Genomic DNA, 15,030 nt, shown 5'->3' with positions numbered 1-15,030 from the left:
GAAGCCAGCTATTGAAGGGCAATCCAAAAAGCCACTGACAGCAGGCATGTGGGTTCTCTTCGCTTTGATCCTAGAGTCCACCATTTTAGCTCTTCCCTGAAGAGGATAGTCGGAGAAAGCTTGTTAATGCAGCTTCGAAGCCAGAGAGGGAGGCACAGTTGAGCGTAGGACTTTTTTGTATGTTGATGTTCTTTGGCTCGTACTTCTTGAATTGACCAGCTATTCATTTTCAAAGCATGGTGCTGGCACAGAAGAGGCATGACATACAACTCGTTCCCATTCCTCTTGCTGATTTTACACAGAAAACGAAATTCCTCGCTCCTGAGGAAATAACCTGCTGACACTGAATGCTTCTCAAGCTTGCAGACATGATCATGTTTCTCGAAGGGAGAGGAAAGCTTCACTGGCATGTAAAGCTTCTTAGAAGCCAGTTTAAAAGGAACACTCTAAACTTCCCGAGTCAAAAGTCAAGTAGCCTTAAAAACCCACCACCTGCTTTCCATTTTCGAACCCCATCCATTCCAAGGCAGAAGAATAGGGAGGGTCAAGTGACCTGCCCCCAGGGCTACCCAAATTAGGAAGAGTCTGAGGCCAGACTTGAACCAGGGCCAGTGAATATTTATTGAGCACCTACTGTATGCCAGACACCTTGTTATGCACTTGGGATACAAAGAAAGCCCAATAAATAGCCCTACTCTCCAGGAGCTCACCCCATGGGAAAGATAAGAGGTCAGTGTTTCTGGATCACAGGCAGGTAGAGGGGAAGAAGGTGGAGGAAAACTGAGACGTCAGGAAGGGGCCAGGTTAGGAAATGCTTGAAGAGAAATAGAATCTTCTAATCAGCATTTCCCCAAAGACAACTAGAAATCTGGAAGAAAGAGACCCCCGAAACCTCCCTTTGATCTGAATTCCCTCAAATGGGAGACCTGAAAGTGAAACCAACTCGGAAATTCCTTCTCCCGCCTCTTCTGTAGCAAAGACAACAGAAAAGGAAAATAACAGCAACAAATCTGTGGATTGGTGAAAGCAGTGAAAAATGATAAGATCATCCCCAAAATGGTTAAAACGTCTCTGAATTAATGAAGTTGTATAAAATGAGCAGAACCAGGTGAACCACGTGTAAAACAATGGCTGGAAGGTTTAAGAATGCTTTTCTACTAACCACAACCCTAGAAAATGAACACTCGGTAGACAGAACAGCTCTGGAACGGCTTCCTTTCCTAGCAGCGGAGTAACTGTCCTTTCTGTGGATTCTTTCTTTGAGAAATGCAGGGGTCTGGTTCCGTCTGAGGCAGAAATAAAATACTTGGCCACTGTCAAATCCCTGGAGATGTACGGAGTGGACCTCCATCCCGTCTACGTGAGTATGATGTCATTCCCATAGAGTAGCTTCCCCGCACAGATCCTGCCGTTCTTCCGTGGTTCCGGGCCTGTCCGAGTCCTCGGGAACTGCACCCCTCTTCCCCCGTTGGGGTTTTCTTGGGAAAGACACTGGAGAGGTTGGCCATGTCCTCCTCCAGCCCATTTTATAGACCAGGAACAGAGGCAGATGGGACTGAGTGATGGCTCAGTGACACAGCTAGGAAGTGTCTGAGTCAGATTGGAACCCCGCTCCTCCCAGCTCTCTGCCTGGCACCCCATCCACAGAGCATCTTGCTGTCCCTTCTGTCTCTTTTAAAAGTCAACACATTTACAATGGAAAGTATAAGCAGACAATGAACAGCTGTGGGACACTCTCATGCCTCGGTTTGTCAAGGGCTTAGCAAAACTTTGGAAAGAGAGAGAGATCGAGCCGACAGACAAAGGCACGTGAATTCTGCCGGCAAGTGTGTGGTTCTGCTTCCACCTGTAGTAGGCAGTGAGCTGAGCACGAAGATGGATCCTCATTCTCGGGATCTTGTCAGAGTTGCGGAGAAGGGCTAACAGGGTCGCGGATATATAGACTGGGTCCGAGGCAGAAGTGAGGGGCTGAAAAAAGAAAGCTATTATGTACCGCAATAACGGCCCCGAATCACAGCAGTTACGGTCCTGGCCGCCCAACCGCGTCCCCGTAACCACTGATCCCCAGTACAGGTCTGCTTGGGTCTGCGTGGAAAGAGCAGCCACCGCGAAGCTTCAGTGTCTTTTCACAAACATGGGCCTTCGTTCTGGGGGGTTTGAGTCCAGGAAAAGCGCTTTCCGTCCTCCCTCCTCCTCAGTGCCAGGTTGTGGTTGGCGCGTTGGCTGTAACCGGCTTTCCTGGTGTCCGATGCCTGTTACAGGCTGGGCCAGAGATAGTCCTCATCCATTGGCCCTCTTCCTCGGGGATGGACGGCGAAACTCCTCCAGACGGCCACAGAGCTCTTTCAGGAGACTCCGCGCTGTCCTGGGTCTTGATTAAATGAATGCTGAACCTTCCATAAACGAGCCTTGGAGAGGGCCTCACGCCGCCCTGGATCTCCTGGAAGAGGGCCGAATGTGTTTGGCGATTATACATCTCTCTTTTATGCCTCATTGAACGGGGTTATTTTGGTTGCTCTGCCTTCCAAAGGGTCATTGTAATATATGGCCAGAAAGGGCACACACACAGAATGGAGAGGGGGAAGACTGACCTTCCCCTCTCTTCCCTTTGGGAGTAGGTAGCCCGCCTCGTCTCCCTCAGGGAAGGAGTGTGTCTCCTCAGAGAATGGTTCTGGGAGATGGAGCTTAAGAACTAGAGGGAAGAGCTTTGGTAAAATGAGCCTCGGCTTCCCCTTTGTGGTCTCAGCTATTGTTGAGAGGCAGGATGAACTCTTCGGCCTCTGGGCCCCTCAGGTACGCCACTGGCCCCCCCTCCAGACCTTGGGTGACTCCTCAGCCCAGGAGAGAGTCGCTCCTTGGGTCTGGTGGGACCCGGAGCTAGCCCTCCTTGTTGGGAGACGTGTGCTTCAGCCCCCTTTCCTAGTCTCAGAAAAGGGAAGGGAGAGGTAAGAGAAGGGGGGGAGGAGGAAGCCCTGTGGACTTCTCCCCTCTGGCAGACTGACCCCCCCCACAATCTCGGGGTTCCGGCCAGCTGGGCTAACTCGCAGAGTTCTGGAGTTCAGGAGCAAGTCTGTGAGAGGCGGAAGTAGAGGCCCTGAGAAGGGTGTCTCGGAGGACGGCTTTTCCGTGTCGCAGGCCCCAGTCCTCATTGGTGACTGAGCGGATGAGAGTCATTCAGGGGCTCACAGGGAGGCTGTGATCTCCAGAGACCCAAGCTCCTTCCTAGCCAGAGAGAGCTGCCTCCACCCTGGCTCCTGGCTAGAGCAGTGAGGACACCAGGTGGAGTTCCCTGCCTGGAATCTTGAGTTTTCTCTTCTTGCACCCCCTCCCCCCGCATCTGACCTCTGCCTTGCCCAAACTGGATTTGATGGCTCTCTTACATCATCCAGATGGGAGATACGTGGTGGTAAAGGAAACCGTGAGGCAGAATTTCATTCTGCTCGATTGATTTTGCCCTTAGGGATCCCCAACCAAGCACGGCGACTTCTCCTATTCTCTCCATGTTAGGCAGCCGTGAATGGGAAAGATGAGGTTCCTCGTTCGCTCTTTGCAGAAGCACCTCTTCCCTGAGAGTGCCTTCCATGCATGCCTAGAGGAACCTCTTAAAGCCTCCGTATCAGTAGGGACCGGCGGTTGTTGGGGCCTGCCTTCTCCGTTTGGGCACATCTCTTCTACCTCGGCACCCCTTCAATAACTCGTCAGCGGGTCCTTGGGGCCATCTCTGGTCCGTCCCCTTCGGGTAGAGCTTTTCTCTCTATGCTCGTCACAGGAACTGGGCCTGTGCTTGTTTCCGTCCTTCCCGGGGAGCCCGGATGCTGCAAGATCATGGGCAGTATTTCAGGACTGTTGGGTACCCTCTTCTGGAAGGAGGAGGAGAAGCCTTTGGAGGCTCTATTGGAGCCAGAGCCACGATCCAGTATCAAAAGAAAGAGGATAAAATATGGACAAAAGTTGGACTAGAGCTCTCTGTTGGCAAGTAAGTGGAAATGTCTGCTCTCTGAAGCACTCCTGGACTCCTAATCTTGTGGCGATTCATTTAGATGGTTTAACGTGTGATAGAAGTCATGGTGGTGCTGGTCATGTTCTTTGTCCATTTCCATTAAAAACACTTCAATGCTGTATTGAACTAATTAAATTAATAATTCCATTTTCCCGAGAGAAAGGGTTGTCTTCTGCTTTTGATGCCCATAAATCTCCTTCTGTAAACACTCGAATGAGGTGGAGTTACCTTATCAACTAGTTAAATGGTATTGGAGGACTCGTTGGTAATTGCTCAGTTTGAGAAAGGCCACAAGCCCGTGACTTTGAGCAAAATCGAGCTGGCTGCATTCTGGAGGCTCTCCTCGGTGGTGGACAGCTTGAGGTTGGGAGAAAGGAACAAGCACTGATGAAGAGCTGGACTCTGTGCTGAGTATTGGATTTTGTTGGAAGTATGTTCTTCATCTATTGAAATAATCATGGCTTTTACTGTATTGGCATAGTTTACTTATCTTGAACCAAGACTGCATTCTGGGAATAAGCCATAATCTTTTTACTATGTTGTTGTATCCCATTTGCTAATATCTCGTTCCGAATTCTTACCACAATACGTTCATAGTTCTCTTTCTTTTCTTTGCTTCTCCCTAGTTTAGGCATCAATAGTATATTTGTGCCATAGAAAGAAATCAAGAAGGTACCTTCTATTCTTATTTTTGCAAGAGTTTGAACTATTGAATTTGAGGTCTAAATGTTTGCTGTAATCCAAAAGAGAATCCATAAGGTTCTGGAATTTTGTTTTCCCTTTGGGAATTTAGATCTTGTTTAATTTCTCTTCAAATAATGGGTTAGTCGATTTCTTTTGTTAAGCTGCATTTTCTATTGTGTAAATATTCATGTATTTCCTCTTAAGTTATCAGTTTTACATCACATGTCCTAATAATTTCCTGTATTTCCATTTCAAATCTCATAGGCTCTCCTTTTTTCATTTTTTATATCAACAGCTTGGCTTTCCTTGCTTTAAAAAACAGTCAGGCTAACTAACTATTTTTCTTCTTTCTTAAACCATTTTTCTTCTCTTCTAAGAGCAATTGGCTCTCAGTTTTATTTATCATTTCAATGGTCTTTTTATTTTCAAGTTTAATATCTTTAAGTTTTGGAATATTCCTTTAAATTCTGTTCTGGATCTTTTGTTTGTTATTATTCAAGTCTTTTTTAATTGAATACAAAATTGATTTGTTCTTTCAATTTTTTGTTGGTGAAAGCTTTTAGGGATTTAGAGTTCCTCTAAGGCCATTAGATGCATTCTATAGGTTTTGTGATGTTTTGTCATTATTGTTATTTTCTTTGGTGAAATTTCCTATTGTTTCTATAACTTGTGACTTACCAACTCTTTAGAATTAGGTCATTTAATCTCCAAATAATTTTCATTTTTTCTTTATAGACCCTTAACTGAATATAATTTTATTGTATTGTGATCAGTAAATGATGGATCTAATATTTCTGCTCTTCTACATTTTTTTTGTTGAGAACTTTTTAAGAAATTGGGCTTAAGTATCACCAGAGATTAATCATCTCTTGACTTTTTAAAAATATGCTATTCAGGCCCTTTATTTCCTTCTTCTTATCTTTTGGTTGGTACATCAAAGGATATGTGAAGGTCCTCCCATATTGTGGTTTGACTATTTTTCACAATTTTCTTAATTTTTAATTTGCATATTTAGGTTTATTGCATATATTAGGTAAAGATATTGACTAATCATCTAATAATTGACTAGTAATCCTGATACCAGACAAAGCTAAAGTAGAAATTGATCTGATTCAAAGAGATAAGGGAGTAAATTACATTCTATTAAATGGTACTATAAACAATGAAGTAATATCATTATTAAACATTTATGCACCAAATGGCATAGCATCCAGAGTTCTAAAGGAAAAATTAAAGGAGCTGAAGGAGGAAAGAGTAAGACCATATTACTTGGGGATTTCAAGAGAAGTGAATGAAATGCTAGAAAATTTAGATTTAATAAATATCTGGAAAAAACTGAACAAGGATAAAAAAGAATATACCTTCTTCTCAGCAGTACATGGTACATATACAAAAACTGACCATGTACTAGGGCATAGAAATATTGCAAACAAATGCAGAGAAGCAGAAATAATAAATGCAACTTTTCAGATCATAATGTGATAAAAAAAATTATACTTAACAAGGGTCCATGGAAAGGCAAATTTAAAATTAATTGGAAACTAAATAATCTAATTCTTCAAAACTGGTGAGTCAAAGAAGAAATCATAGAAACAATTATAGACTTCATTAAAAAGAATGGCAATGAGGAGATATCATAACAAAACCTATAGGATATAGCCAAAGCAGTACTCAGGGGAAATTTATATCTCTGAGGGCCTATTGCAATAAAATCAAGAGGGAGGAGATCAATGAATTGGGATTACAACTTAAAAAATTAGAAAAAGAACAAATTAAAAAACCCCAGATAAAAACTAAATTGGAAATCCTAAAAATTAAAGGAGAAATTAATCAAATTGAAAGCAAATGAACTATTGAACTAAGACTAGGAGCTGGTGCTTTGAAAAAAACAAATAAAATAGAAAAAGTACTGGTTAATCTAATAAGAAAAAGAAAGAAGAGAATCAAATTAACAGTATCAAAGATTAAAAGGGTAATCTCACCTTTAATGAAGAGGAATTAAGGTAATTATTAAGAACTATTTTGCCCAATCATATGGCAATACATAGAACCATCTAGTTGAAATGGGTGAATATTTACAAAAATATGTATTGCCTAGATTAACAAAAGAGGAAATAGAATACTTAAATAATGGCATCTCAGAAAAGGAAATTGAACAAGCTATCAAAGAACTCCTCAAGAAAAAATCCCCAGAGCCAGATGGAGTCACAAATGAATTCTATCAAACATTTAAAGAACAATTAATCCCAATACTCTACAAACTATTTGACAAAATAAGCAAAGAAGGAGTCTTGCCAAATTCCTTTTATGACACAAATATAGTATTGATCCCGAAGCCAGGCAGACCAAAAACAGAGAAAGAAAACTATAGATGAATCTCCTTATTGAACACAGATGCAAAAATCATAAAGAAAATGCTAGCAAAAAGAGAATAGCAAGTTATCACAAGAATTATCCACTATGACCAGGTGGGATTTATACAAGGAATGCAAGGATGGTTTACCATTGATGAGATATATCTATCTATCTATATATATAGATAGATAGATATATCTCATCAAACCAACAGAGATTACATGATTATCTCAATAGATGCAGAAAAAGGATTTGACAAAACAAAGTTCATGTAATAGATGTTACCCTAGCTTCACATTTGAACTCTTTGTGAATCTCTGTTTCTAACAGCTTATTGTTGGATTCTGCTTTCTAATGTGTATTGCTCTCCTCTTCTGTTTTATGGGTGAGTTTATACCATTCACATTCACTAGTACAAGATGAGGTTTGCCTGACATTTGTGTTCTTATAGATGGAATAATCTGTTTCTTCTCTCTTTATAACTCTCTTCTTCTTAATTTTTTTTAACCTTTTAAACCTTCATATTCCTCCTCTCAATATTCAATATTACTTTGCTACTGACTGTTCCTTCATTTATCCTGCATCCCCTCTCAGATCCTTCTCTACTCCTCTTCATCCTTGCCTCTTCCTATTTTCCAGTTGAATTTAATGTATTTCTGTACTGAGATCTGTGTGAGTGTGATTATATACAATCTTCATTTATCCAATTGAATTATAAAATAATTGTCATCTTAACTCTATTATTCAGTAGTGATTACCATCCTTGTTATAATCCCTTCTTCCCTCGCCTTCTTACCTTTGACTTCTCCTAAAACAATTAAAACAGCACTTATAGTCCATCTATCATTTTAACTTTTCCCTATGACACTTAAAATATGAGGATTCTCTGAAGACATGTTTTTTAAATTACTACTAACATGTAAATAATTCATTCCCACATGTACAGTTACACGAATATACCTACTTTTCTATATTGTTCTTGGTTCTATTTCCATTTCTAAATGTCCACTCAGTTCTGACCTTTTCATCAGGAATGTTTTGAAATTCTCCTTTCTGTTAAAAGAACATATTTATATTAAATTGAATTCCATTTTTCCAGATGAATTTATCCTTGGTTGTAAACCTTTATTTCTCACCTTTTTCAATATCATCTTCTAAACTCTTCCATTATTTAGAGTGGCATTTGCTATGTCTTTTGCAATTCATACTGTGAATATGTGACCAGTGAATTCCTTCAATTTTCCCTCTGCCCTCTTAATTCTAAGAGTTGGGGACAATTTCCTGAAATATGGTATTGACACATTTTTAAGATTGTAATTTTCAGATAGACTAATAGTTCTCTAAAATTTGTTTTGGGTTTATTTGTCTATTTCTTGTGTTATTGCTGTGGCATTTTCTATCTTGACCATTCTAATTTCAGGGCCTTGCGTATTTAAGTGAGTTTTCCTATAGACATTCTAAGGTATTAAAATTAGTACCTTGCTCTTTTTTCCTCCTTTGTTTTTCTATTCTATATCACTCATTTCCTCCTGGTACCTCTGCCTTCCCTGTGGCTGAGGAGGTTTGTTCTCTGAGCCTTTCCCTGGAATTTTAGGGTCCTTATCTTCTGCAAGGTTCATTCCCTGGGAGTCTCTCCCAGATGCTACTTCATGGTGTTTGGAAGTTGTTTTGGTTTTACCAGGGATGGGTGGTGGGAGGGGAGGGAAGCGCAGAAGAGGAAGAAGTAATGAGTTGGGGCAGGGAATCTGCTTGGATCAAGCTGCACAAGGTGTGGTAGGGTCTTCCTGGCTCTACCCACGGTGACCCAGGTGAGGTCCTTTTTTGAAGTAACTTTGGGGATGCTCTGATTCCTGGCTCTGCCTGGGAATTCCCTCTCATCCTAGATTTCTCCCTCCTGGAGCCTTCTCCCCTCCTGATGAACTCAGGAATGTCTTGAATGCTGGGATCTAACCGGAATAGGCTTAAAGGATCTCTTGGCTTAGATTTTGCTCAGCTTCTTATTCCTGTAGCTTGGCTGGGAGACGATCCCTTCCCGCAACCCCAGACCCTGAAGCTACCCTTTCCACTATGCTAGATCTGAGTGAGGGTCCATTGGAAGTGGTCAAGCTTCAGGTTTTATTTTAGGAGTTTGGGCTAAAGTTACTCCAAACTCCTGTGGGCTCAGTTATCCATCACGATTCCATGAGGTTTGGCCAAGGAGCCTCATGCCCGGTGGCTCAGAATACCCCAAAGGGATTCTCCTAGAGCTGTAGTCTTCATGGAAAGCTGGGGGCTGCCAGGCAGGAGTTCTGGAAGTGCCTGTCAACTCCAGGGATGGCTGCTTGTATTCCCTTCTTGGAGCTTGATTCTTGGCCTGCCGAGGCTTCTCTTTCCCAGGTTTTCGGTGATGCTCCAGAGAGGCCTTTCCGGGTTGGGTCACGAAATAAGCTTAGGAAAGTCCTTCATCTTTAGGCCTCCATGGAGCACTTGTGGGGGATGTGGGACATTCTGCACCCCAGCCTGTGGACAATCTCTTACACTCCCCCCCCCAACATCTGGTCCTCAGGACATTCCCTATTTCACTCCCCACAATGGTTTTCCTGCTTTTTCACTGTCCTCAGGCCTCCTGAACCTCTTTCCTCTCCTGCTGACATGCCTTCTCGCTTCACCGAGAAAGCCGTTCTTGCCCTTCCTTTCTGCGCTCTCTCCTCCTTTCCGCCAGTGGATGGCCGGCCTCTTTGCGCAGTCTTCCTGCTGCTCCTTCATCTTTCTGCTCTTGTAGCAGCCCTTCTACAAGCCAGCTGCCAAAGGGATTGTCGTGTGTCCAACATCTGGCCCTTTCCCTCTCCTGCTGAGCCGAGTCCTCTTAGAGTGGAGCTCCTGGACGGCAGTCGTGACTTCCTTCCCTGTGCTCGTGTGCTCAGCAGTCTGACTGACTTCTCGCGGTGGGGCGGGATTAGAATGGAGCTGTGTTGTGCCCGCGGTGCATTGTGGGTATCTGTGGGGACAGCCCAGAAACTTCGTGTTCTCATCGAGAGATAACAAACCACTTTGAATCCATTTTCCTGCCCAGTTACACAGTATTGGGGTCTGTGAATGTTATTGGTCCTTAGAACATGGGGGGCCACTTTGTAAACTGGGGTAGCGAGTGAGTCACGTGTTTGGTTTCTCCCCAGGGAGAAGGCCGATCGGACTATTTCTTGGGCTTAACTCCTGTGGGCGTGGTCGTCTACAAGGACCGGAGGCTCGTCGGGAAGTATTTCTGGTACGTAGGACTTCCTGGGTTTCTGTCTATGAGGGAATGCTGGGAAATGACCAGTTCCGGCAGCAGCTCCTCGGTGTCCTCGGAAACAAGCTGAGACGGAGAAGCGGGCGCGCTGCGTTTTCTAATGTCTTAGTCCTAAACCCAGAGAGCTACCTTTATGGCTCAGACTGCAGCTTCACCCGTAAAGGGCCCCAGAGGGCCTCCCGCTTGGGGCCTCCTGGCTTTCCCACGTCCACACTTGGAACCCGATATGAGGCAAGCCTGCAGTCTGAACTGGACCGAGGACGAAAAGGAGCAGAAACGCGACCCTCTGCGGCTGCCCGGCTGCTTTAGATGAGCGTCTCAGGCCGACAGGACCCCCTTCGAGACTCCCCAGAGCCTCCTCCCACAGGACCGGGGCTTGCGAGACAACAGCGAGAGTCCTAGCAAAGCGGGGGGCCCTCAGCGCGTCCAGCGCTAGTCTCCCCGATGATAGCCTTCCAGTCCTTGTTGGAGCCTGTGACTGTGGCTGCTGCCTTTAATACCAAGCTAACAGCCCTCTGTTTTCTTTAGGCCGCGAATTACAAAGGTTCACTTCAAGGAGACGCAATTTGAACTCAGAGTCCTGGGAAAAGACGTAAGTTTATAACTACCACCAGGACACGGTTCAGTGCATCTGCTTTTACTGTAGCTTGGGTGGGAGGCACAAAAATAGGCTGACTGGCCACCCTTTTCCTTAAATAGAGAAATAGGAATGCTAGAGAGTGTATAGGAAAGTGTAATGGAGGGGCAATGAGGTGATTCGGTGGATTGAGAGCCACTTAGAGAGGGGAGAACAAGGGTTCCAAGCTGGCCTCAGAGGCTTCCTCACTGTGTGACCCTGGACAAGTCACTTCACCCCATTGCCTAACCCTTACCAATCTCCTGGTTTGAAAGTGATACACAATTTGATTCCAAGACAGACAAAAAGGGTTTTTTAAGATAAGTAAATACTATTTAAAATTATAATGGAATAATAGCTTTCTCATTCTACAAGTCCTTTCTCTAATAGAGCAGACGGAAGGGTCTTTGTAGTAGAGAAATCTGGCTTTGCCTGTAGGAGCCAGAGTCTCGGGACCTGGATGTCTGTAAGCTAAAAAGGAAGACATGTCCTCCTTAAACCTAATAATCAGCAAGAGGGGACATCATAGTTTACCTTTTGAGGGCAGGTGATCCAAGTGGGACATTGGGAAGCTGAAAAGACCTAAGGAATATCCTGGGGAACTGCTTGGCATTCTCTTTGACTCTTAGTGAAGCCTTTGGACGATTCTCGTAGTGGACACCCTGTTTGCCAGAAGCTCAAAGCTTCAGGCCTTGACAAGCAGGAAGTTCTAAGAAACCTGGGCACAAGAGTGCAAAGGTGTGAGAACTTCCTTTAATCATCGACTGAAAATAGCGTCTCCTTGAAGTGCTGTTACACCAATCAGCGTTTCTGATATTTGATGCTCAATGCAATGCCGATTCTAAGGAAGTACACTTGATAATTCATATTCTGATGTAAGTGTGTTGTAGCAGATGTGCGCTGCGTATTGTTCTAAGACTACGAGGAAGATAGTGTGGTAGAGGCATGGGGAGAGAGAGAACTTGTAAACCAAGATGCGAGAAACAAGCTGGGGACCTAAACTGCTGTCAGTCAAAAGAAGGAGTTTCCGGAACGGAATGTTCCCAGGAGTTGGCAGTTGAGCTGACGAGGGGGAGGGGACTAGATTTGGAATCATTCTCTCTCTCTCTGGAGGTTGAAACCTGGCTGAAAGACCCTGGTGGAGCTGACTTGGTTTGGGGGTTCTCTGGCTTTGGACAGTTGAAGTTGGCAAGAAGGAGAAACTTGGCTTTTGAGTTGGTGGTCTGTTTGAGAGTTGAGCTGGCCAGGAGAAACGGAGATTTTGAACTTTGTTTCTCTCTGGGGTTAAGCTGAGAGACCTTGCTGACTTTGTGAAGAAGAAGAAAGAAGATTTAAAAGCTGTTGTCCTCCATCTCTCTAATTGTCTTAGAGTCACAGTTGTGACTGAACTACTTTCTCAAATTCTTCCTCAATTTAGATTAGGGACATCCTCATCCCTCTCTCCTCAGTTTCCCATCCTGTTATCCCAATAAACCCCTTGACATGAAAAAGGAAGAGAAAAGAGTATCTTTATAGTTTACTCGGGGGGGGGGGGGGGGAGGGAGGGAAGAAGCCAAAGGCTGCAAGGAGAACTGGGAGGAGAAGGTTGGAAAAGGGAGGGAGTGAAGGGGGGAGAAGGTTAGAAAGATATACTGATCCATCAGCCATCAATAGGGATCAGTAGGCAAACCCCAGAGCAGTTCCCTTGTGTAGCAGTTCCCCTGTGTGGAAGCATCCCTGTGTACCAGCATCCCTCAGCATTTCTCATTCCTACCTCCATTACAAATAAGCAGCCTCAGGTTTCTTTAGCAGTTCTCTCTAGTCACAAGCCAGAGGACAGCAGTCATTGCAGAAGAAACAGTTTCCCTCAGTTTACTTCTCTATTTCAATCAGTAGTAGTTCTCCTCAGTTTACAATTCTATTTCAATAGTTAGAAGTAGTCATTTTATATTTTCTTTTTACCTGACAATGTAATACCATTTATTCTCCATCTTAGAAAATTAGATCTTAAAAATATCTTTTTAAAGATCAAAAAGAGGAGAAAAAAATCAGCAAAATCAACCAGTAGATTTAAGAAAAAAATCCGGTGTCCTATTGTAAGATAATTTTATAGTTTTGACTTAAAAATCTAAATTAATTGGTCTTCAGGGAAAATCCCAAAATAATAAAATATTCAAGTCAGCTGGAAATTATGGAATTTTAATTAATATAGAGAGAAGGAATTAAGGAGAAGAGAGAGGGAGAGGAAAGAGTTAATCTAAATTGCTCTGGCTCAGGCTGAGCCAGGCAGGAGTTAAAGGCCTTGGCCAAAGTGGCCTCCCTGAGCCTAAGGGAAAAGGAAGTCAGTCTTATCACTCACCACAAGACCATCTCAATGAAGCTGTCTGAGTGAGCTCCTCCAGACTGAGTTCTGAATTTCGAACTGCCCTTCTGAACTTTTCATCTTTTATAGACCTTTCACTCTTGTGTCTTCTCCTCTAAATTTTCACGTCTACCAATCACAGCAAATGCTTTTCTCCAGGACTGCCCATTCTTTAGTTCTCACCTTCTTTGTTTAAATTTTCTCCAGGACTGTCCACTCTTTAGTAACTAAAATTCTTTAGAACTAAAGTTTAGTTCTCACCTTCTCTGGTTAGATTATATCTTTTGAGCTACTTCATACTTCTTTGTTAAGTTCACCTTTTGTTAGTTACTTTGCTTTTTTGTGATTAATTTAACCTTTATAGGTACTTAACATCTTTTTGTATTAGATCTAAAAATAGACTTAGCTTAACTCTAACTTCACTATAAGGTTAGGGTTAGGGTTAACCTAAGTACCTTCATTGTTCAATGAGGAGATTACAACTTTATCTTCCCTTAAAGTATGTCTAAGTAGGGTGGAGTAATGTAAAGTACTACAAGACATTCCTGATTCTGTTAAAGAGAGGGTCTTCATTGTTACAATCAGGAGATGGCTAAATCAAATCTTCTAAAGTATGGTCTGAGTAGAGTGGAGTAGTTTTAAGATTCACACTATGCAATATTCTTCACATGTAGATTTTCCCCATCCCCTGCAGTTCTGCAAAGGACCCACATATCCTCTCATCTCTCTTCAATGGAATTAAGAATATTGTTTCTAAATTTACAACATTCATCTTGATTGTTTTCTGATCATTTTTTCCATATTCATTAATGTAGTCATGTTGTTTTTCCGACTGTATATTTAACCTTGTATCAGTTTATGTAATTCTTTCTACTCTTCTTTCATGCTTCCTTTCCTTTTTGAAAATGTTTATGTGTTTTCCAATTATGCATGAAAACAATTTTTAACATTAATTTTTTTAAGGTTTTGAGTTCCAAATTCCTCCCTTCTCCCTTCCGGAGATGGCAAGTAGTTGTAGGTCATAGGTTACATATGTTCAGTTTTCAGATTCTTCGTGTTGTGAAAGAAAACGCAGAACGACCACAACAAACCCCACAAAAACGAAGTAAAAAATAATCTGCCTTCATCAGTTCTTTCTCTGGGAGTGAGTAGCATTTTTTGTCTTTAGTTCTTCAGAATTGTTTGGGATTTTTGTATTGCTGAGAATAGCCGAGCCATTCGCTGCTGATCCCTAGGCAAAATTATTATTATTGTGGGCAATATTTTCCTGGCTCCACTTACTTCACTTTGTATTGGATCTTCATGGAACATAAGGCTTTCCAGCTTTTTCTGAAAGCATCCTGTTTGCTATTTCTTACAACACAGTAGCATTCCACCACCTGTTCATCCATTGCCCAACTCATGGACATCCCCTCAGTTTCCAGTTTTTTGCCACCACAAAGAGTGCAGCTATGAATGTTCTTGTACAAGTCTTTTTCCTTATTATCTCTTCAGCAGTGCTATGGCTGACAGTCTTTTAGCGTCCTTTGGGCATAGTTCCAAATTGCCCTCCATAATGGTTGGATCAAGTCACAACTCCACCAGTGATGCATGAATGTCCGACTTTGCCACATCCCCTCCAGCATTCATTACTTTCCATAGCTGTCATGTTAGCCAATCTGCTAGGTGTGAGGTGATACCTCAGAGTTGTTTTGATTTGCATTTCTCTGATTATAAGAGATTTAGAGCACTTTTTCATGTGCTTATTAATAGTTTTGATTTCTTTA

General features: G+C 42.8%; 1 protein-coding gene across 4 annotated transcripts in view; it reads left to right on the top strand.

Annotated features, from left to right (window-relative positions):
• The window catches only part of EPB41L4A (erythrocyte membrane protein band 4.1 like 4A), a 125,742-nt gene that overhangs the window by 55,814 nt on the left and 54,898 nt on the right, over positions 1 to 15,030 (top strand). For all 4 annotated transcript variants that reach the window (XM_056803961.1, XM_056803959.1, XM_056803958.1 and 1 more), the window contains exons 7-9: positions 1,273 to 1,360; positions 10,195 to 10,283; positions 10,836 to 10,899. In XM_056803961.1, coding sequence (XP_056659939.1) covers positions 1,273 to 1,360; positions 10,195 to 10,283; positions 10,836 to 10,899 — 241 coding nt within the window. The remainder of the gene's footprint in view (positions 1 to 1,272; positions 1,361 to 10,194; positions 10,284 to 10,835; positions 10,900 to 15,030) is intronic.

This window comes from Monodelphis domestica, chromosome 7 (genome assembly GCF_027887165.1).
Source record: "Monodelphis domestica isolate mMonDom1 chromosome 7, mMonDom1.pri, whole genome shotgun sequence".
NCBI lineage: Eukaryota > Metazoa > Chordata > Mammalia > Didelphimorphia > Didelphidae > Monodelphis > Monodelphis domestica.
The sequence above is the reverse complement of the archived record's forward strand: the minus strand, read 5'-3'. Positions and strand labels throughout refer to the sequence as shown.